At 51.6% G+C, this 23,648-nt stretch overlaps 1 protein-coding gene across 1 annotated transcript in view; it reads right to left on the reverse strand.

The window, feature by feature from the left end:
• Positions 1–5,808: 5,808 nt before the first annotated feature.
• BCORL1 (BCL6 corepressor like 1) overlaps positions 5,809–23,648 on the reverse strand; it is a 56,431-nt gene continuing 38,591 nt past the window's right edge. Inside the window, exons 9-14 of the mRNA XM_068962759.1 lie at positions 20,479–20,700; positions 18,223–18,389; positions 17,330–17,475; positions 10,564–10,641; positions 9,432–9,585; positions 5,809–6,091 (exon numbers count right to left, since the gene is read on the reverse strand). Of these exons, the coding sequence (XP_068818860.1) occupies positions 5,809–6,091; positions 9,432–9,585; positions 10,564–10,641; positions 17,330–17,475; positions 18,223–18,389; positions 20,479–20,700 (1,050 nt within the window). The remainder of the gene's footprint in view (positions 6,092–9,431; positions 9,586–10,563; positions 10,642–17,329; positions 17,476–18,222; positions 18,390–20,478; positions 20,701–23,648) is intronic.

A 23,648-nucleotide genomic window follows, 5' to 3' on the forward strand; every position in this document is an offset into this window, starting at 1 on the left:
TCAAGGACAGGGACTGTGTGTTAGTCACTGATGTATCCCCAGCGCCTAGCACAGTGCCTGGCACACAGTAGGTGCTCAATAAACATTTATTAAAAGAATGAATGAGTCCTGTTTCTAATCATGGAGATTTCAGTGCTATACTAAGGCAGGCCAGAGAGGCCAGGAAAGGACTCCCACACTCGGGGCCTACCACGGCTTTCGACCGCTCATAGAGCATGGCAAGCAGCAGCCTCCCTTGCCCGTGTCTGCGGCCACCCCAGGACAATAGGGTCCACGAGGAGCCCAGGGCTGCTTCCAGCAGTGCCTTGCTGTCACTAGGCGCCCGGGGTGACTCTGAACTCCTGCCCTTCGCTGCTGCCCCCTTCCTGGGACAGACTCATCGCTATTTCCTCATACCTGGGTGGAAATGTCAGGCCCGGTGGGAGGGACGGAACAAGAAGTGATCCTCACGATCGTCGTTCCCCTGACCCCATCATGTATTTTTAAAGAGGCGGTTGCCTCCGGCTCCAAAGCCGCTGGATCCGAGGTGAGTGAACTCATTCCCCCACCGCTCCCAGGCCAGGCAGGCCAACGCGGTCGCTCCTTGAGAGCCTCAGCTTCGGCACGCCAGGCGTGCGGCCGGCGTCCAGCAGGTGGCGCTATGGAGCCGGCGCAGGCGGGCGTGTGGCCCAGCGGAGCCCGGGAAGGGAGAGGCGGTCAGGGCGGGGCCTGCCGCTCCCGGCGGAGGCGGTCACAGCCGGCATCTTCCTGTCCCTCTGTCCTGACTCTGCGCCCCAAACTGTCCCTGGGCGGCTCTGGTTCCCAAGCAGGCCTTCCATTGCTCGGAAGCTTGGAACTTTACCCCCAGCCCCCGCCCCCTCCACTTTCCAGGGGGGATTTAACAGTCGAATAGCCTCTCCCCATTGGCCGGTCGCGCCCTGGCCCCGCCCCCGTCGCCCCCAACCCGTATCCTCCGGGACTAGCAGGTGAGCACGCGGCGGGCCTGGCCTCGGTTGCCGGCCTCCACTCTCTCCCGGGCGGCGGGAGTGAGCCCGAGCCGCAGCCGCCTGCCGCAGGGCTCCCGGCCTGGCCCACCTCCCACCGCAGACTGCCTTTAGCTACAGTTGCACGCAGCACCGCTTTCAACCTTGAAATCGGAGAGCAACTGAGGCGCCCGCGACAGCCTTCTGCCCGCGGCGGGCCCCAACCGCCCGCGGCGAGACCCCGAGCTACGGGGGTGCCGGCGCGCGGCCGAGGAGGCATCCGAGTCCGGTTGCCCAACGCTGCGGCTTTGCCAGTCCGCCTCGCCGGGGAAACCGGTGGTCTAGGGGAACACGTGGAGCCCGCCCCGCCCCGTGGCGGGGGTCCAGAAGGCCCGAGCACTTGGCGCCTCCCGCTGGCTGCTAAGCAGACTGCCCTTGGGGCGGACTCCATCCTCCCTAAACACACACACGCACTTGTCTTAGCAGGGAACGTGAACGTGAAGTCGCTCAGTCGTGTCCGACTCTTTGTGACCCTATGGACTGTAGCCTACCAGGCTCCTCCGCCCATGGGGTTTTCCAGGCAAGAATACTGGAGTGGGTTGCCATTTCCTTCTCCAGATCTTCCCGACCGAGGGATTGAACCCGGGTCTCCCGCATTGTAGGCAGACGCTTTACCGTCTGAGCCACCAGAGCAGGGATGGGACACAATAAAATGCCCAGCAGTCTTCCCCGTCGTGGGTTAAAGTATGCAAGGGGCAGGAGTTTGCCGCCCAATTCGCCGCCCTCCCCCAACCCAAATAGGGCTACTGTGAAAACGGATCGTCCTTTCTCGGAGTATGGAGACTCTGAGAGCCTCCCTCTTAACCCAGCACCTCAAAGAGGAGCACTCTGGTAAGACCATCAACTGTAGGCTCGTGACCTTGGCAGTCGGAGGAACTAACTTCAGCTAAACAGCTATGGTTATTCAGTATGTTTTTCTTCCATTGGCGGTAAATTCGGCCCCATTTGGCAGATGGAATAATGAAGACTCGAAATACTAGGTTCTCTCTCACCCGCTATCAGCCTAGGTGGGAAGTGGCAGGCTGGCTCTTTCCCTGAGACCCCACTGAAAAGGATTAGATCGTTTAATAAGAGGCGATTGTCCTCTCCCCAGTCCAAACCAGGGAATGCACACTCACCTCTTGCTTTATGGGATTCACAGCCCATTCCTCCATTTTTGGTCTTCCCACTCTGGCAGAAGAGCAGTGAGAGGGCTCCAGGAAAGGTGTGGAGAAGGGAGCCCAAAAGCAAGGAAATAAGAAACTCCTGTTTGGTGTGGCTTTCAACTCTCTTCCTTTCTCCAGATAAATAAAGGGGTGTATGCATGCCCACACACTCAAATGGCCAGGGCTGTCCAGGAGTCGCAAAGGACCATCACCTATTCCTTTGCCCACTGCGTCTCCATCCTGCCCTAAATGGAAATCTTTATACCCCCTAAGGCTCTCCCTTCATCTTTTGTTCTGAATCAGGCAATCACCTTTTTTCCCTCCCTCTGCCTGTCCTACCTCCAACATATTTTACCAATGTATTAAAAGAAAAAGGAAAAACCTGTCACTCCCTGGTTTAGAGTTTCCCTGGTTCCCCATCACCTCAGGCAAGAGTCAAAGCCATACTCCTTGGCATGGCTGGCAGGGCTCCTCCACTCTCCTTCCCCCCCCTGTACCTTCCAGCTGCAGTGACACTGAAGTGGGTTGTAGCTTCCTGCACTTACTACCCTTCTTCTTTGTCTCCAAGCCTGTGCTCAGATGTCCCCTTAGTTCAAGGGTTCCTCCCTGCCACCCCAATTCCCATTTTCCTACTTGTCAACTAGGCATCACTTCCGACCACCCCTGTGCCCTTGCCCATCCAGCTGAGCTCCCAAAGCATCCTGGGCTTAGCTGGATCCTCACATTCACCACATGGCCTCAGGTGTTGTTGGGAAGCCTTGAGGCCTCAGGATCAGGAGGTGGGGAATGAAAGCCAATTGGGAGGATTAATGCTGCTCCTCCATCTAAGCAACTCAAGGGTCACTCCTGGGGCAGGATGGCTGGATTCCTGTTGGCCAGACAGACAGACCCCCTGGCTGGTATATGACACGGCTCTCCAGACACGGCAGCCACAGTGAGAGATCCCAAGAGCATAGCTTTCAAGGGCCTCATCCCAGACCTACAGACATCCCTTCCCTTCAAACAGTAACAGGCTCATTCTGGAGCCAGCAGTCACCATGTCACAATCATACTTTCTACTGCTGGTTTTCAGAAGTGAGAAAAGTTGTAAAGTCTAGGATGGGCATCTTGCCTCCAAAGCAGGTGGGTCTTAGGAAAGCAGATCCATGGAAGGTCTGCACTATGTAGAGGGGCAGAGGGGACACCGGCAAGACAGTGAGGGCAGTGAGTGACAAGACCATTAAGCCTGCGGCTCACACAGGGCAGGAAGCAGTGCTGGCAGGCAGGTGATTTCCTTGAGTTAAAGAGGCTCATCCCTCACAGCCACCTCAGAGGGCCTCTCCCTCTGACCATACTCCTCTGGGGATCGAGGAATGTGTGCACACATGCGGGGACACGCCCACGCAGCCTACCAAACGGATGCAGGTACTCAATTCTCCCCAGGATTTGTCCCTGCCTTTCCCTTTCTTTCCAGATCTTGCCAAAGTGACCCAAATCCTCACTGGTCACTCTACCTGTTCTCAATTGCTGTGTCGATAGGGACCCCAAACTGCAAAGCAGGGTGAGGGCTTTCCCCACTGACTTCATAGGGATACCCATCAGTTTTTAACTACAGAAAAGCCAATACGGGGAGCAGAGAAAAGAGACAGGAGACAGAAGCCCTGACACAGGTTTTTCAGTATGCAAGTGTTTTTGACTCCACAGCCAGTTGCTTAAATGAAACATAAAGGGCAGCCAAAATACACACCCAAATGCAAAAAAGTAAAGGCAAACATAAAATAAACCACACAATACCATGAACCCCAACAAAACCAGAAAATTAAACCCAAAAAAACCCCTCAACTTTATATATATATATATATATATTTTTTTTTTTTTTTAAAAAGGGAGAACAACTGTTCAAAACCAACTGGGCAGTATGGTGGAGGTGGGCAGCAGTCCTACAGAAGGGGGCCTAGAACTTCCCCCTGGGAACAAAGAACAAACACAATACAAAGAAAATAACCAACAATCCTCCTGCGAGGGTCAGGAGTCTCCAGAGAACAGATTGTCCCATCCTCAAACTGGCTTTTTTTTTTTTTTTTGCCTTTTTTTTGTCTTTTTTTTTTCCATTTTCTTCTTTTGTTGTTGTTGTTTTAGCACCTGTACAATAAAACTGTACCATCTCCAACCAGAGCCGGCCGTAGGGAGGCCCTCCTGCTTTTGGATGGTACATACTCTCTACAAGGATTGTTCGGAAAAATAGCAATTGGTAGAAAAATAAGAACAAGAGTGGGAAAGACAATGCCACAGAGGGGGCTGGGGCAAGGAAGCAGCCCAAACCCCTCCTTCTCTCTCTCCACCAACAAACCCAGCGCTGAGAGGGAGACCTGGTAGGGCCGGGCCCGCAGCCCCCCGTCCCCAAGCAGGAGTGGGGCCTGGCGGGAGACCAGTCTCCTGCCCTCACCTACAAAACAGCTGAGGCCTGGGTTCAACATCTGGCAGGAAATCCCAGAGCCCTCTGGGAATTCCAAAGGAGAATTGGGGGGGGGGCAGAGGGAGAAGGAGCTGAGGACAGAGAGAAGAGAAAGGGATGCTTCAAAGGCAAGGAGGAGAGATGGGGACAAGCGCAAGAGGGAGCTGAGAGGCTCAGTATCCAGGGAGGGCAAGGCCCGGGTGGGGTACGGTGGCCAGGGGTGCAAGGGAAGAAACTGTGGAACAAACCTATATTGTGCACTCTGAGGGCAGTGAGGACGGTGAGGAGGAGGCGATCTTCAAGACCCATTCTCAACTCTCCATTAGAGTAACCTATTAATAACCCCTTACTCCCACAATCCTCCCCTCCCCCAGTAAACAAGCATCTCCAAACAGCAGGGCTGCTGCAAAGGGCAGGGGGGGTGAACGGGGGTCAGGGGGTGAACGGGGGTCGGGGGTGGGATTGGGGGGGGTGAGCACCAAAGCCTCAGGATTCACCCCCAACCCCCCACACTTGGGCCAGCACCAACCACCTTCATTAGTTTTACAAGTCAATGGCCCCCACCCTTCCCTGCCTCCTCCCCAGTGGCGGAAAAAAACCTGGGAGTAACTTTTTCAGAGGGAGGAAACAGCTTCAGAGCTTGATCAAGAAAGACAAAGAAAGGAGGTGAAGAAAGTCCCTCAATACAACAAGTTGTCTCAAATCGTCACAGTGATACAGACTTATCAGAAACCAATGAAACAATACAAATTAAATACTAATAAAATAAATACTATGGAAGACAAAAGAACACAGGGGAACAGAGGGGGCGCTCAGAGATTTGGGCTTTTCTCATTTCTCTTCCGGACAGGCCGTGGCCACCCAGGGCCCTGGGTTTGGTCTTGGTCACACGCAAGGAGGCCAGTCCAAGGGACCCTGGCGCCACCTCCCACCACCCCTGGGACCTCTTGTCCTCAGACGTGGAGTTCAACTTTCCACCCCCATCACCAACCACAACAACAATGACGATGACAGGGAGATGAGAACTAACTGTAACCAAAAAAAAAAAAATCCAGTCACTAATGCTGGCATCGATAAGGCGGCTTCTTGTTGGTCCGTATTATTGCCTCTTTCTGCAGTCTGGTGCTCGGTGGGGGAAAAACATGGGAGGTGGGGGAGGGGTGAACTTGGGAGGAGAAAGAAGAAAAGGGAGGGGCTATTTTCCGGGTCAACTGTTCCAAGGCTGGAACTCTACCTCGGACCCTAGGAGCCGAAGCAGCTCCACCTCGTACCGCACCAGCTCCACAGTCTCAGAGGAGCCCGGGGCAGAGGTGCCATCCATGCCTCCAGGCCTCTCGGCGGGGGTCAGCAGCTGACTGGAGGCCACTTGCCGGTAGAACTCAGCCTTGGGCAAGGTGGCGATTTCAAAGTGCGGGAACCGAGCCTGAAAGATCCTCGAGGAAAGCTTCAGCCTCTTCAGGACGTCGGTAAAGAGAAACCAGTTGCAGGGCCTGGAAAAGGCAAGAATGAGAGTTAAGGGAGGGGGCAGAAAGGACAGGGTGGGGGGCGGGCACTGGGCGCTGGCCTGGCTACCCCTCCGCTAAGCCCCTGACTGCTTGGGTGTCGCAGAGCTGACAATTTTCTCCTGTCCCCTATGCTGGCAGGCCCCGGGCTTTTAGCTCAATGGCAAGCACTCAACCCGTGCCTGATCCCTTCCAAAAAATGGGAATAGGGGGTAAGTGGGCCTTCCAGAACCATAAACCCTGAGCAGGCGCCCCAGCCCTCGCAGCCCAGGTGACCTGGGATTTACCCTCTGTGGGGACCAGTTCTGCCCCCAGCAAGCCCTGCCAGCCTGTCTGCTTTCCCTTTGCTTGTCTCACCCCTGCTTCCCCTGCCTCCTTCTTCTCCAAGATCTTCCCCAGCAGAGGGGGAGCCGTGGAGAAAGGCCTAAACTGCGGGTAATCCAAAAGGCATTTCTCTTTGGCTCTGGAATGCATTAGACAAGTTTTTTCTCAAGCAGCAGCACCAACGTTTCTGCAGGGCTGCAGCTCACGTTACAGCTACAGCTAGTCTGACTTTGCTGAGCACACCCGACTGGGCGGCAGCCTGGGGACAGCTGGGAGGGGGGCTGCGAGGCCGCCCAGGGCCAAACGCTAGCTTTGACTAAACCAGGAAGAAATGCTGTGTCCCCATGTTAGTGGCCCCTGTTTCCAAGGCTGTCTTTCCTCGCCATCCGCCATTCCACTGTCCCACTTCCAGCCTTTGCCACTTTTAGCCTGGACTATATTGCATCAGCCTTCTAACTGGTTTCCCTCTGCCAAGAGTCACTCTTCCACACCCCCCACCCACCCTCACTGGATCCTCATTACTCTTCGTTTTCTAAAAAGAAAATCAGACCTTTTCACTCGGTCACTAAACCACTTTTAACAGATCCCTAGTATCTCCAGCAAAAAACTCTTCAAACTCTTTAGCATGATTATTACGCAAGACCTTCCAAACAAACCTCACTCAACCCCTTTGGCCTTATCTCCACCCAAGCTCTCTCTCTTACTCACACACAGACACACACACACAGGCTGTATACCCCCACCCCACCAAGTACCAGCCATTTAATGCAGGACTAGCCCTGTTTTCTGAACTTGAATGTCTCAGTGCCTTTGCTCATGCCATACCCTCCATCCTTGTCTCCTCGGCAGCCCAGTGCAGACACCCTGTCACCCGTGAAGCCTTTCTCTGATGGAACCGGTTACTTGTCCCATCTTCCACAGTCTCCTGGCACTTGGTTTGTACCCCTATTATAATCCGGTAACAGAGCCCATTTCAGAAAGAATATAAAAGAAATGCAAACTGTGGTTCTGTCTGTGGTCCAGGAAGGGGAATTTGGGGGTGGACTGGAACTTATATTTTTCCCTTGACACCTTTCTGAACTGTTGTATTATTAACAATAGTAAATCTGCTTAGGAATGTGGTCTTTTATTAGAGTTCATGGTATGCTTGTCTGTGCCCTATACCAGAGTGGAGAGTCTTTGAAGGCCAGAGCTATATTCCAGCACTCTGGGTTTGACCTGGTGCAACTGCTTAAGACATGATTCTGGATTGACTATTCTGTACACACCTAAAAATTATCCTCAGACCCACAGTCCTAATCTTAAAAGGCAGCATTTCTTCCAAATGACAGTGACCTCTATCATCTCACACAAGCAGGGAATGGGGTGTTCTGGGTTAAGAGAAAGGGGGTTCAGATGCCAGATCCTTGGACATCGCTTTCAAAGAATGGAGGAAAACCCCCTCAGAACACTGACAGTGATGATCAGAATTCAGTCTTGCTTTGATGAGTCAGCAGGCACTTCTGAAGCCCACAGGGCCTCAGAGTCATCAGTATATAACACCCCCCACTTTGAAGACCATTAATTCTTACATGGTGCCACATTTGTGTGGAAGGGCAGATTCAGAAGCAGTGCTCGAGAATGTAGCATCAAGAAAACCAGCTCTACTGGGACCAAGCTCTCAACCAAATACCCACCTGCCACCCAGTTTGCTTACTGACGCTCAGCCCCTGGTTGCCCCTGTTCTGTCTGCACCTAAAGCACACTACCCTGGTCCTTTTACCGCCTGCGGCCCAAGATCCTATTTCAGAGAAGGAGGTGCTGAATATGTTGGAGGAATTAATTAACTGTGCAATACTATATCCCAGAGGCCCAGCCCCGCCCTCAGGGATCAGCTTATGCCCAGAAGAATAAGGACCAAAAGCCCCTGAAACTTGAGCCCTACTAGTGTCATCATAGAGGCTATTTTTATTCTTATCAGGCCAGGGGGGAAGGGATGCAAAGAAACTGTGGTCTAGTGGTTAGAGTCACCAAGTGAGGGGCTCCCTCAAAGGGTTCCTATTTCATTGCCCACCGCCCCCCATTGTGTGCACTTCATGTGCTTTCACTTAAAAAAACACAGGGTCTGATATTTCAAAAATAGATATCAAAGAAAAAGCATACTTAAAAGTGTTTGCAAAGGTCTTGAAATATGTGAAGACACCAAGAAGAGGACACTTAATGATGGAGGCCAAGATCCCTGGAGGAGGGCATGGCAACCCATTCCAGTATTCTTGCCTGGAGAATCCCATGGACAGAGGAGCCTGGTGGGTTACAGTCCATAGGGTTCCACGGAGTCAGACACAACCGAAGCGACTTAGCACTATCACAAGAACAAAAGGACAGTGTATTCTGTATCCTCCTAACCAGCACGGCCATGGCCCTGCAGGCTGCTGAGCTTTCTTCTGAATCATCAAATAAAGGTGACACTGGGTCCACTCTAATGCTAAGTACCACATATATTCCAGTCTCTGAAAATGGGTGATCCTCATTATAATATGTGTGGTAATCTGAGAGGACAGCAGCAATGCCATCACCTCACCACCATTAAGGCAATGAGCACCCAGCCTGTGGATTACTTAAGGACCCCAGTGGCCCCACAGCTATGGCAAGCATATGTTCTGGCTTTTCCAAGAATCTCAATTTCAAATATTCTGTCTGGCTGTCCCCAGAAACCACAAAAATGTTTCAGAGATTCTAATAGTTCACCAGCCCAAATATCTCCCAGATCATCTGTTATACCCAGAAACAGCACAAAAATTCTTCAGAGTGAATCTAGATTTTGGTTTTGGAAAACACACATAGTCAATGCACCTAGAGCTATTCTGAACATATCTAATCTGGGCTGGAGAGTCAGGCTGGACTGGTCATATTTTCTCCTTCCTGAGCTCTAGCATTTGTTCTCCAGGTCTCAGCTTCCTGCAGGAGAACTCCATCCTTCCCAGGATCCTAGCACTCGGTCCCCATAGACCACTCAAACACTTACCCGCGGGACACTGACACTTGGAGGTTGTAGCAAGGGAGAAGAGGCTTATCTGAGAGCTCAAACATAAAATTATCCTCTTCCACATCATCTCCTTCTTGATCAGAGCTCCCAGGAGGATTATGGAGGAGGTCACAGGCAAACCCGTCTTTTTCCTCTGTAAAGACATCATATAGGGAATTAGTACTTAGCTACATGCATGATACCACAGAAAAGAAAAGCTCAACAAGATACAGATCCCTGGGTGGGGCCAAATGTCTCTGATCCTTGGGAGGGCATGTGAACGTTCTAGCCCCGGGAGGTACTGCTTAGTGGCCACAGATTCATTATACTCCTCCACTTTTCAACTGGGAAAAAAGCAAGGAGGTGTGAAGGATTTGCTGCCCAACTGCTGGAGACAGAAGCCTGAAGACACCATCAGCAGTCAGAGGCAAAGGAAAATACTTGCCCTTCAAACTGCAGCTTTGAAAGCTGCCCGCCTGCCTGCATGGGTCCTCAGAAACCCAGTGGCAGGGACTAGGCCTCTGACCTTTTCTAGCTGCACGTTCGGGTGTGCCCTGTTCTCCTGCTCCAGCTTCCCCCAAACTTAGGAGTGGGCACCTTCCTCAATCTGGGTGAGCGCTGGATGACAGCGACGGGGAAAGGCTCACTACTCTTGACAGAGGAGGGCTCAGGCCAGAGCTAAGGACTCGGGAGCTGGCAGCTCTCTCAGAAACTCTGTGTGCATCCTGGGGAGAGGGTAGGGAGGGATGGTAGCTGCCAGATTGGGGGCTGGGTCCCTTTTGAGTGTGAGCAATACCAGAAGAGGCGACAGTGCACATGGGGGCTTCCAGCAGGGTTAGGACAAGCAACGGAGGAGAAAGGGAGCTTGGGAGAGAGAGAATTTACAAAGTACCCAGGGTGGGGAGTGGTAGAGGGCTAATGACAGATGGCTTTGTCCAAATCAATGGCATCTCTTGATTTTGGCCACCAAGTTCTGAGTCTGAGAGAAGCATGGGCTGGAGTTGGGGGTGAAAGGGTCTGGAAATACCTCCATTGGGTCACTCCTGTCTTTGAGAAGAATCAGTGATACCCAAAGCAGATCCCATACATCTGAGACATAGACCAGGGTGGGAAGCATCCACTTAAAGCTTACCCAACACAGAACTGCTGTAGAAGTCCCAGGAAACGCCAGGATCACCCTCTGCCCGGCCCTGGAGATCTGAGAGGTGATCTGATGAAAGAAGAAAGGGCAGTGAGAATAGGGGGTAGACTAAAAGAGGAATCTAGAAGCAAAGTATATTCATCTGGCATTAGGAGAATGGGCGATGGGAAGGAAGAACCACAAGAGGGACAGGAGCGACCCCAGAGAGATCTGCTATCCATCAGAGGCTACAAACTAGTGCCAAGAGCCAAATCTAGCCCAGTGACCACCTGGGTTTTGGCCCAGTGTTTTAAATCTCCACAATTTAATTTAACTTCTAACATTTTAAAGTTGGGAGATTTCACTTAAAAATTCGGATTTCCAAGTTTCCTTGAAAAAAAATCAAGAGATCTGGCAAAATTGTATCTACATTACTGCATGTCATCAGCTGGCTGGAGGGAGAGGGGACATGTGTGTTCTCCAGTTCAGCAGGCCCCACCCAGCCTGCCTGCTCTCTAACATGATCAGTCTGAAGGCATTTAGGCCTGGGACCCCTTCTTCAAATGATGTAGGGCATTACTCTGCAAGCAGAATCCTAGATCCATCCCAAGATTTAAGTCCCCTGCTGGTCACAATATTCATATATCCAATCGTGATCTTGCCAATTCAAAGGAAAATAAAGGAAGCATAATTCCTTCTGTCTTGTCCTTGAAAACATGGAATGGTGGGGGGGATGACCAAGTTTATCCTCATGAAAACCTATTGCTTCCACAGCAATACCCCAAAGAATTAACAACAGGTATTGAAACAAAAACTTGTACATGAATGTTCCAGAGCAGCTCTATTCACAATCTCCAAAAAGTGGAAACAACTCAAATGTCATTCAACTGATGAAGTGAGAAACAAAATGAAGATTAACACAATGGGACAGTAATCAGCCATTAGGAGAAATGAAGTACTGAGACATGTTACCTACAACACGGATGAAACTAGGAAACAAGGAGACTAAGGGGTTAGGACTTAGCGCTTTTTCTTTTTTGGGGGTTTGTGGCTTATAGGATCTTAGTTCCCCAATCAGGGATTGAACCCAGACCCTGGCCTAAGTTGGGTTAAGCTCCAAGTTCTAACCACTGGACTGCTGAATTCCCTCTCCCTAAAAAACCATTTCAAACAACCTTTTGCTTACACAATCTGAGAACTGACATGAGGCTACCTCTTAGCCTCCCTGTTTCCTAGCTAAGCATCTAGATGAATTGTTTCACCTCTTGGCTCCATGTGGACAAAAAGCAGGATTCCATGACAAATTCAACTGTATCATCTGTGGGCACATGGCCCAGTGGTTGCCAATGTGCCACGTAGTACAGTTGGCAAGTTGATTTAGCTGTGTATGGTTGCCACCTGCCCTCAAGTGACACCTGAGCAATAGGACAGGAGAGAGTCCAAAGGGCACAGGTTGGGTGAGGATGTCCCCTGAAAAGCAAAGCCCAGGAGGAAGTTGGTAGCTACTCTTAAAGGAGCAGAGCTAAGTCCTTGGATAGAAGGCACCACCACATTCCAGGATACCTTCCCTTTGGGTCACACATTCTATCAGCAAAAGTGCCCATCAGCTGTTGTGAGCTACTGAAAGAAGTCTGTTTTTTGGCAACCCCCTAGGAGATGAGGAGTTTCTTCTGAGAGGAAAAGACAGTCAGAGAGAAGCTTTCAAAGTAATCGCTGAGGAGCCAGAGTAGAAAATCTTTCAGCACATATATGAGATCTTTTGAGTATTCCATGAAAAACTCTTGAGGTCCCAGATGCCAGCTTATCTCCTCTTCTGTACCCTGTGCCATTTGGGAGTTGGAAGTAATTTCTTCCAAAGGCATCTGTCAGGTAGGTGACTATATTTGGTGCCTCGCCCTGCACTAGGTGTCCTGGAGACAAAGGAATGAGATTGTAAGTTCCCCAAAGTCAGGGACTATGTCTGTCCTGCTCATCACTGTCTCCCCAGTTCCAAAGCGCAGGTGCCTGGCACAGTAAGAGCATAATAAACACCATGGGGGAAGTAAGAGCAGGGAGAAACTACTACAAGGCGAGACTAGAAAGTCAAGGGCTTGTTTAGCCTGCGTGCTGGCACATAAGCATTCAAGCGACTGCGGTCACCAGAGGACTCCAGCAGAGCAGCCCTCGCTCACCATACTCCCGGGGCTCCTCTCTCAGACCTGCCTTCGGAGGCCCCCAGAAACTCATCTAATTCTCCTCACATTTGCAGGTGAATGTGCCTTTTGAGATAGCCCGAAGTCAACTGGCACAGACAAAGATGCCAAAGTCAGAACTGGCCCACGAGTGGTGCACAAAAGGAGCCGTCGCAGTCTGCTTGACAGGGCAGCTTCGAGGCGTGTTTCCACATGTGTCTCCATGTACAGTCAGGATGAAGAGGGAGTCCTTTTCCTTGATTTTCCCTTGTCCTCCCTGTAACTTTGAGTTCTTTTCTCTTATCCTTGCCTTCAAACAGTACCCTCAGCCCAGCAATCCTGCTTCTAGGTATATACCCCAAATTGGAAACTTGTATTCAAATGTTTATTCACGTGTGTTCACAGCAGCACTAGGCACAGTTGCCGAAAGGTGGACACAACCCAAATGTCCCTCAACTGATGAATGGATAAAAGAAAATGTGATCTATCCAGAGAGGGGATAGTATTCACCATTAAAAAGATGCCACTATGTGGACAGACCTTGAAAATATGATGCTACATGGAGAAAGTGAGCCTCAAAAGGCCTCATATTGTGTGATTCACTTTTATACGAAATGTGCAGAATGGGCAAATCCAAAGAGACAAAGTAGACATGTAGTTGCCAGGGGCTGGGGTTGGGGGTGGAAAACAACTGCTCAATGGGTATGGGGTTTCATTTGCTAACTGCTAAGCCCCTTCAGTCGTGTCCGACTCTGTGCGACCCCATAGACGGCAGCCCACCAGGCTCCCCCGTCCCTGGGATTCTCCAGGCAAGAACACTGGAGTGGGTTGCCATTTCCTTCTCCAATGCATGAACGTGAAAAGTGAAAGTGAAGTCGCTTAGTCGTGTCCGACTCTTAGCAACCCCACGGGCTGCAGCCCACCAGGCTCCTCCGCCCATGGGATTTTCCAGGCAAGAGTACTGGAGCGGGGTGCCATCGCCTTCTCTGGGGGTTTCATTTCAGGGGGATGAAAATGTTTTGGAACTAGATAGAGGTAGTAGTTGTCCAACATGGTGAACACACTAAATGCCACTGAACTGTTCACTTTTAAATGGTTAATTTTATCTTACATGAATTTTGCCTTGATTAAAAAAATATTTTTAAGTATTCAATGTGAGTGGTGGCCCTGGCAATAGAAGTTTCTGTATTTCCTAGGGTCCCATTGTACCCCTGCCCATCTCCTACAACCAAGTCACCAGCTGAGGGACATGAAAGGGGAGAAAACAAAAAACAAACACTCATCGACAGGGGGTCATATGGCCAAGGTCTCTGGCGGGAAAAACAAAAACCTGTGATTCAGTGACCTCAAGTGGTAAACTACTAACCCTTTCATTGGTGGAAGGAAAAGCAGTCCTGAGAGTTCCTCCAATGCCCCAACCCAAACTGCAACAACTCCCCCCAGCTCCCACATTCTTTCCGACAGAGGACGAAAAACCAGTCTGTTTTCCCTTGGTTAGGCTGCATATTATTCTTTTCTTCAAAGGGTCAAAGGGAAATCAGTCACATGCCTGCCTGTAATCTGGCCCAAGAAGGAGCTCTTCCAAAGGCCTCTTGGAAGGTTTGGATGGCTTGGTTCTCCAAGGACAAGGATGAGAGACAAAGGGTTCACTGTCTGACCTCTAGTACCCAGAACTGTACCTGAAACTTAACAGGTGCTCTATAGACACATGGGTGAATGAACACATGAAGAAGCTGCACTATACCCTTCAGGGTCTCAGGAGACATGGGCCTCATGCTAAGCAAAGGCAATGGAGGAATATCCACATTGTCAACCCACACGAATCACCAGCATCTTCTGCTTTACAAAAGAATTCACTACAGGATACCACTCCTCTGTGTATTTAAATGAGGATTTGATTCCTCGAGTTTTTCAGGAGAGGAGACTTGCACAAAACGAGGGATGCTCTACATGAGACACAACCCTGATGCTGGCACCATTTCCGCCCTTGACACCCTACAGGGATTCGCCTTCACCTGCTGCCCCGTGGGATCCCCACTAGGGGAGGAAGAAGACAATGAATCTGTGGGGAATTTGGTCAAGCAAATGCTTGGGGATGAACAGCAAAGAGCTTTTTAACTACCTCAGCCAGACAGGCAAGGTAAAAAGAAATCCAGAAGTCCACACTGGTGTGTTGAGGTGTATCGGTTGGGGAGGTAGGCCAGAGGAGGGAACTGCCTCCCCAACCTTCAACCTCATGGCGCTTCCAGCAGCCACTGTACCCAGTCATTTCCTGAGATTCGGGGCAGGGGAGAGGTAGGGAGCTGATACGAAACAAGAGAGACACTCCATTGGAGGAATTGAAAAAGCTCCTGGTGATGGTTACTCAACATTGTGAATGTAGGAAAAGCCACTGAATTGTTCACTTCAAAATGGTTCTGTTAGGTGAGTTTTCCTCAACCTTAAAAACCCTAAGTGTTAACCTCTTATCCCCTCACAACAGCCTTTTAGCTCAAGTCCCCCCTCCCGGAGCCTACTGACTGCTGCCAGTGCCTGCTTCCCTGGCTGCCAAGGTCTTAACCAGCTTGAGCACTTTCCCTAATGGCCAGTCAGAGCTCTGCCTTTAACTGGCACTCAGTATTTGCATGGAAAAGAGGTGGCCCAGTTTTAACACTCCTTTCAGCTCCTGGCCCCCATTATGAAGTTATAGCTCCATGCCCATAAAGTTGAGAAACAATGTCAAGAATTGAATGAAGGTGTTCAGCCTGGAGAGGCTAGGAAGTGCCAGGATTCAGGAAAGTCTTCTCTTGTGTCCACAGCACAAACTAGAACTCGAGTTAGTTTAAGGAGGCATCAAAGGCTTCCCAGTAGTTGGGATTAGCTAACAGACATGAGAAAAGAGAAAACTGTGTTTACTTCTCATTTTTTAACTACTTCAAATGGTTTCAACATTCAAACTCTTTGGGGATTTTGGAGAAGGAGTCCACGAAGAAAAGACTTTGTGACCACGGAGGTTAGAGACAGCCCTCAGGAGAGTGGTCTCCAGCCCAAAGAAGCCTCTGGATGAGACCTGCTGGTCAGAGGAGTGCTTCACGAGGCGCTTTTATCATGTTGAGATGCTCTGGGTGTTCCTGCGTGCCAGCTTTCCCTGGGAAGTGAGTGGAGTGCAGACAACACCCGTTCGTGTGGAGGAGAGTGCAGAGCGGTGTGTGGGAAGAAGCCACAGAGGGTGGCCTGCTCCGAGCCGCACGCAGCCCAGTGATGGTCCAGCTAATCTGAACGAGAGTCCTCGCTAGCCCAGAGCAAATGCCTGAAAGAGTGTCCCACATGGCTCTGACCTCACAGACAGGCCTGGGCCCCAGAGCCGGTGGAGGAAGGAGGCAGTCCTCCTGCCTCAGCCGGAGAGGCTGAGTCCGGCTGTGGGGCGGAAGCCTGGCTGTGGACTGGATGGGGGCAGCCAGGCAGAGGTCAGGGCCTCCCTCACAGCGTCCCATCACTCCCCTTCCTTCAATACCTAGAAGGCCCTTCCCACCTAGTCCTCCTTCCACGGGGACCTTCGGCTCAGGCTACTACTTTGTTTCCTCCTCCATCATCAGCTGCCTGGTTAACCTGTATTCCATAAACAAATGAGCTTCTGCTTGGGAGCCTAGGACTGTACCTGATGGTGGGGGGGGCGGGGCGGGGTACGAACTGAGGCCACAGTCTTGGAGAGAGGAAACAGCCTTGGGCAAACCCTTGGTCCTGCCAGCTTCCAGCATAAGAGGGGCTCTATCATCAACATCGAAGCCTCTGAAGAGGATCAGTGACACAACCTCCAGCTGCTCCATCCACCCAACTGCACTTAGGCAGGCTGAAGAAGTCACTGCTGGAGCAACAGCCAAGCTGTAATATCACACAGGAGGTGGGGTTCCTTTATTCAGAGGTCAAGTCTGAGGAGATTTCCACTGAGCATGCCCAAGCCAGACTTCCCTCCTCCCACTGCCCAACTCCGTAGAGCTATCTAACTGCAGACAAACACCTGTCATCCACTAATGAGAAAACAAATGCAAGTTGGTTTGTGGTGCTTGCCATGGGCCTTAACACTACTTTTCCAGAGGGGGCAAGTGAGGGAGGAAGAGCAAAGAACAGGAGGATGCACAGGGAACATCACAGTTACCACAGGGTGTGAGGAATAAAGCTTGTGGAGGGGTCCCAAGGGTTGAACTTTGATCACCAACAGAGATAAAGTGCAAGTGCAAAAACGAAAGCAAACTGTTAAGTGTCACCTCTTTGCAACTGGCAGACCATTCAAAACACAAGTCCGCACATTTTGCCCCAAACTCAAACTTCTAGTGGGGCCACTGTCCCACAGAGGGGCCTACCTCACACACAGAGCAGGAAAAGGGGTCCCCAAGGGCAACCAGGGCCCTGAAGAGGATGCATGCAATGACACTCACAGTATGGGGACAAGAGGAAGCTGCCTGCTGACTTTTCAAAGTTCATAGAGATTTGTGAGTTGCCAAAAAGGAACACGTGAGGAGAGCCGATGCCCCTTGTAGGAGATGCTTGAAATGAGTGAGATGAAGGGTATCTCGGGAACTTAGGGTCAGAGCCCCGGTAATGAGGTTTTGAGTCTGGGTCATACTCACCACTGAGAAAGCGCTTCATGGTGTCACTGCTGGCCAGCTTCATGGCTGTCTGTCCTGAGTAGGTAGCCAGCGTGGGGTCAGCCCCATAGGACAGCAAAAGCCAGATGGTCTCCAGGTTGTCATTGACCACTGCATCGTGAACTGGCCTGCAAGGTGACACAGGTGAGAGCAGCAGGGCCCAAGTGGGAACCGGGGTGTCTAGGCCTCAGGCCACCTTGGCAGGGAAAGCAAGTGAGAGGAGCCCAGCGTAACATGGGGAAGAGGGCAGGGAGCCACTGCTGGCCTGCACTGCCCTCCATATTTCCCTGCCTCTTTCTCCTCCCTCCCAGTTCTCTCTCTTACGTTCCCCAATGGCACTCTGCTGGTTGTTCTGGAGCTCAGAGGAGAATAGGCCCCTAACTGAGGATAAACTTACAGAAGATTCTGGGGGATATGACTGGAAAACCCAGATGACTGCCCCAGAGCTGCTCCGCACACCCAGCAGGTGGCCCAGCAGAGCCCACAGCCTCTGATCCAAGCACCCCACCACCACTTGGTATGCAGCTCAGGGGTCAGTTTTGCCCAGGAAGCAGGCCCTCGCATACAGCACAGGAGAATGGGTGCGGTTTCTTTAAGACATGGCAGGTGTCCCTTTTTTAAGTATACAGAGATCAACTCAAGAATCAAATCTGGGATGTTACCTCAAGATCAGCCTTCCGATTCCTAAAGCCTGAGATTCTGCCTGAAGACAGTGCCAGGGATGATCCCCAGAGAACCCCAGCCTCCCATCAGTGGGCAACGTGCACTGGCCAACCAAGGACTCATCCAGCCTGGCCTGAAGTGGGGTGGATTCTCTTGAGGGAGGGGCTGAGCAGGGGAGAGGGGTGGGGGAGACGGGAGGGCAGCCTTCTTGCCTGGTGCCATCCTGTGCGCTACAGTTCACATTGGCCCCGTGCTCCAGCAGGATGTTCAGGATGTCAGTCCAGCCCCGGGAGCAAGCCTCATGCAGGGCCGTGTAGCCTGCATTGTCGCGGTGATTCACATCTTCACTGTCTTTCTGGAGGCAGTAGAGGACAACGTCCTGTGGGGAGAGGGAGGGCGCCGTGAGCAAAGAGAGGCCGAACTCTTGCAGTCACCTGGGTTAGGTTTGAAGCTCTCCACGTGTCCGAAGAGTCTCAGAACATGCTCTTTAGTCCAGGGACTGATGGGCAGATCTCAGAATCTACTGTCAACTAAATCAGTCCTGAGGGGCCAGCTTTGGGCAGTGTCCTCAGCAGAGCGGAGACATTTCTAATGGCTGACAACACTGATCAGGGTGTGGGCTGTGGGTGTAAGCCCCTCAGAGAGGCTCACCTGCCCACCCAGAGCTCACACCCTCAGGCCTCCATGGTCTGACTGCCCGTTCCCTCGTCCGGGGCTTTGTGAGACGGCCCCAGACCAGAGAAATGAGACTTGTGCTAGCAAACACTGCCTCTGGCAGTTATTTGAGAACAAGGAAGAAAGAACTGGTGTAAGTACCATCCCTGGATGTGTATCCCAGGGCAGTCAGTTCCAGCCCTCCCCTCAAATGAAGACTGTTCTGAGCATCATCCAGGGTGGTCAGTCATCCATAGTAATGATCAGTGTCCCTGGGCTGAGATGACAGGACGATAAGTGGGACTCCAGGCTGAGAAGCAGCCTAGCTAGCTGTGGTGGATAAGCTGAGGCAGAAGGGAGAGGCAGTCCCTCTTCTGAGGGAAAGAGGCTGACAGCAGCTACCAGCAGCCTCTCGTCAGCTCCTCCAGGCCCCGGTGAGATGGGATTCAGCCGTCCTGACTGACAGCTAGCACACTGGCTGGCTGGCTAGAGCCTGTGTGCCTGCGTGGGGGTGCTGCCTTCTGGACACGGAACTTCACACTGTCTCTACCCAGGGGGTCACGAAGCCCCCAGCCTTCCCACCACTGCAGATATCACCTCTTTGTCCTGGCTTCAGACGCCTCCTCCTTCCCTTCCTCCTGTCACAGGCTGTCCAACCTGCCCTTGCCCTGTCCTGATTGGTTCACCTATGGTCTCCTGCTACCTGCTTTGGCCCCAGGTAAAAGAAACTCACTTAAAGGGCAAGGGTTGGTTATCATTTTTTCTTTAGATCTCCCTTGGCAGCTATCCAGGCCCCCACACTAGGTGCTCAAGACAGATAGGTGGCTTGCCAGTGAGACAGTGTCAAGGTGGCTCTCTTATGCCAACCCACCTGGCTGGGAGTGCAGCTGTCTTTAAATGAATCAGTTATGGGTACTGGAAGCCTTAAAAGAAAAGAAAAAAAAAAAAAAGGAAGACCTACTCTATAGCCCAGCATTTCCACACTTCAGAGCAAATCCTGGGGAAATAACTGGTGTGGCTGGCAAAGGCACATGGTCAAGGAGCTCATATCCACAAAATACGCTCATATCAACAAAAATGTCCAGCAATGTCATTGAATGAATCTGGCTTCTGCCCCTACCCTTTAGGAATCAGAAAGACGCTGGTGTGAATTCAGACTCACATATACATAGCGCTTGAGTGACTGTGGACACATCACTTAACATGGCTAACCCCTGATTTTCTCACCTGTAAAACAGGGTTAATCAAACCTACCTCCATAGGCTTACAGTGAAGATGAAAGGATATGAGGCAACGAGAGCTCTTAACATGACCAAAGAGGTGCTCAACAAACACCAGCTTCCTTTCCAGTCCATAGGGAAGCAGCATAAGGTGGGGGTGAGCGCAACTCTGCCCCTCCAATGTACTCGACCCCTCCACTACTGGAGGCCAAAAGGAGGGGAAGCTGGAGGGAGATATAAAGAGTGAGCGATGATCACCCCCATTCCTCTCTGAGTGGGGAGCCATGGCACAGGGAAATTCAAGATGACATAAAAACCCCCAAATCCCATCTCTGGCCTATGAAGGTACTGGATGATATTGTCTTACCATTTCAATGCTATTCATCCTCAGTTGACATCCAATCGGGTTTGCAAGCCCACACAGCATGTCGTGATGAGGCAGCCCCATAGGCCATATACAGAGTAGGAGGGGGCCATCCTGCACTTAAGCCCCAAACAAAGGCCTGGCCAGGCCACAGAAGAGCCAATGGGGAGAAGGTTATCCACAGATGCTGGGGCAACAATATCCTGTGGAAATGAGGGGGTGTTCCTTACCTTATACCCAAGGCGGGCCGCCCGCTGTAGGAGGGTCTCGCCAGCATTTTTGTTCACTATGAGACGACGAGCCTCTGGGGGAATCTGCCGGGCTGTGGGTGACTCGGAGGCCTCCTCTGGGCCAGCACTTCGGGACTTAGAGGGTGTGCATGGTTCTGTGGGCTTTGCTGGGGTGGGAGATTTGGGAGGGCGTGTCTTCTGCTGGCTCCAACGCCCTTTGCTCTGGAAAGCAGAGACAGATCAGCACAACTCACCTCCTCATTTCTACCCAGCGAGCAGATGCAGAATGGCTCAAGTCCTCAACCCCGAAAACCAAGCAACAATGAAGGGATTGCTCACAGAGCTCGAGGGGATATGCCAGCTTCTCTCACACACTCTGCATGCCTTCTTTACCTGCCTTGATCCCCATGTGTTGAAGTTTTTAACTAGTCACCTCGATAAATAAGCAGAAGCAAATTCTCAGGGTGAAGAGAGGTGGAGACAGCTCGCTGTGATGGAAGAGGCACAGCTGTGGAAGCCTTCACTCTGTTGCAAAAACCTTCCCCCAACATCCAACCCTCACCAGGATTTCCCTACCTCCTAGCACAATGTCCCCCTGGATCACACTCATGCCCACCTGGGCTGGTGGAAAGTGCTCAGGCTCTCGAATCGGACAGACCAGCTTTTGAATCCTGCCTCTGCCAGCTACTAGCTGCAAGACCTGGGGCAAGACCCAACTTCTCAGAGCCTCACTTTCTCCCCAACAGGGTCTTTGAGATAATGAGCTAGAGCAGCACACAGTGGGTGCTCATGAAACATTACAGTCCTTTCCTCATGAATGACCCGTGCTTGTCTCCTTTCTTCTCCCATTTTGAACTGGAATGTCCAGAACAGGTTCTCGTGTCTGGCACACCATGGTTTATTGAGTCCATAGGGGCAGGTTATTTGTCTCTTTCAGATGAGAGGAAGGAACTTCAGACAGAGAGGAACTGTGTTTGAGGAGCTGTACTCAAGGAACCAGACCCAAGGTGCTTCATGTTCACCTGGACCTAAGTTTGATGATGAGATTCTAAACTTGGAGTTAATGCCGTAAGTGGACAAGACTTTGGGGGAGCCGTGGCAGAGGAAGGTGTGACTTGCACGTGGAAGAACATGAATCACTGGGGGTTCAGAGGACAAGAATGCGTCCATCAGACTCTAAGATGACTGTGATGATCCCCACCTCCTGATATTCATGCTCTTGTGTAGTCCCTTCTGCACAGGAGAAGGCAGAGATGATGGTGTGTGACCTCTAAGGCCACGGCCTAAAAGATAATGTGGCTTCTGCTTTGCTCTCTTTTGAATCACTCATTCAGGAGGAAGCCAGCTGCCAGGTCATGAGGATAGTCAAGCATCCCTTAAGAGGCCCAAGTGACAAGCAAAGGAGGTCCCCCACCAACAGCAAGCCTCGACTTGCCACCTATGTGAGGGAGCCACTCAAGAAGCTCCTCCAGCCCCAGTCGAGTCTTTGCATGAATGGAGCCCTGGCTGACACCATGACGGCAACCTCATGCGTGGGAGACCCCAAGTCAGACACAGCAAAGCTGCTCTTGAATTCCTGACCCCGGAAACTATGAAATAATACATGCTTATTGTTGGGTTAAACTGCTAAATCTTAGGGTAGTTTGTTGTGAAGTGCAATAGATAACTAGGAGGGCTTCCCAGGTGGGTCACTGGTAAAGAATCTGCCTTCCAATGCACGAGACCCACGTTTGATCCCTGGGTCGGAAAGATCCCCTGGAGATCTCCCCTGGCTACCCACTCCAGTATTCTTGCCTGGAAAAATCCCATGTATAGAGGAGCCTGGTGGGCTACAGTCCATAGGGTGGCAAAGAGTCGGACACGACTGAGCAACTGAGCACAACAGATAATGAATACATCCTACTTACCCAAATCCCTGAGAGCATCAAGGGCTCCCTTAAATCCTGTTGTCTACAACACTGTGGTCCCCACTGCCCTTTTTCTACACACCCAGAACACCTAGTCTGAATCACATAATCCAACGCCTTATGTCTGACTGTCAATTTCCTTCTGTTGTTTCATGGGCAAGTCTGGCCTCCCCTGCTACATTTTAAGCTCCCTGGGGTTAGGGTTCATACTGTCGTCATCTCTTTTGTTCCTTACAGCAATTAATTTGGGGTTGGGCATGTCACTGCAACAAACATTTGTTGACTTGATTCAAGCCAGCTATACATAGAGCCCTGGGCAGCCAAAAGAGTTGCCTAGAAAGACACGAAGCTGGGAAAGAAATGGCACCAGGGAAAAGACATTGACCCAGGGCATTTGTTTCCTCTGGTAAATTGCAAGAAAAGAGCTGCTCTCTATCCACATCCAAAAGGGCAGAGAGGTATACCAGCTAGCAGGAAGGCCCTGGCTATGAGGGTAGAATGTGGCTTTTTTGCCAGGAGGACAGAGGTGTACAATGGCAATACTGGAGGATGCTGGGTAAAATGCCCAGGTTGTTGCTAAACCAAGTGAGGAGCCAAAGGGTGATTCCCATCAAGGGGCCAGAGCTGGCAGAGAAAACGGAGGCTGCCAGAGAGAGGGAGGAGCAAGACCCCCCCTGCCCTGCCCCCCTGACTTGGAGCCCCTGTGGGAAGAAGCCTTTGGCTGATGCGCCAGCTTCAGTGCTGCAGGCACGTCCCCGCCCTCCCCCTGCCTTGGTTCTCACTGCAAAGCACTGTGCCATGGGGGGAATTGGAGCAGGTGGCGGTGACTGGGAAAGAAAGAAAGGCGGGAGGGAAAAAGGGAGGCCCTGGGAAGGCACAAAACCTCTCTGGGAGAACATTTCAGTGGACACACCGCCTGGCAGAACTACCAGACAGAAGCATCAGCATGTGCTGCTGAGTATCAGGTGGCTCGTCACCTTTGTGTGGGATGGAGTCATGTGAGTGGGAAAGAGCAGGGGATGAGGACGTCCACCTTCCACCAGAGCTGCTCCGGGTGGCAGTGTCTCCCTGCCCAGCCTCACCCTACCCCAGTGTCACCTGAATGCAGACAGAAGCCACCCATTCACAGGGTGGAGGCATATGGAAAGGGTAGGGGGTGGAGGTGCCCCAGGGGCAGCCAGGCCTGCCTCATGCCCCAGGTCTGTCACTCGGACCACTGAGTAACCTCAAGCAAGTCCCTGAACCTCCCCAAACCTTGGTTTC

The sequence above is a fragment of the Capricornis sumatraensis genome, chromosome X (genome assembly GCF_032405125.1).
Source record: "Capricornis sumatraensis isolate serow.1 chromosome X, serow.2, whole genome shotgun sequence".
NCBI classification, from domain to species: Eukaryota; Metazoa; Chordata; class Mammalia; order Artiodactyla; family Bovidae; genus Capricornis; species Capricornis sumatraensis.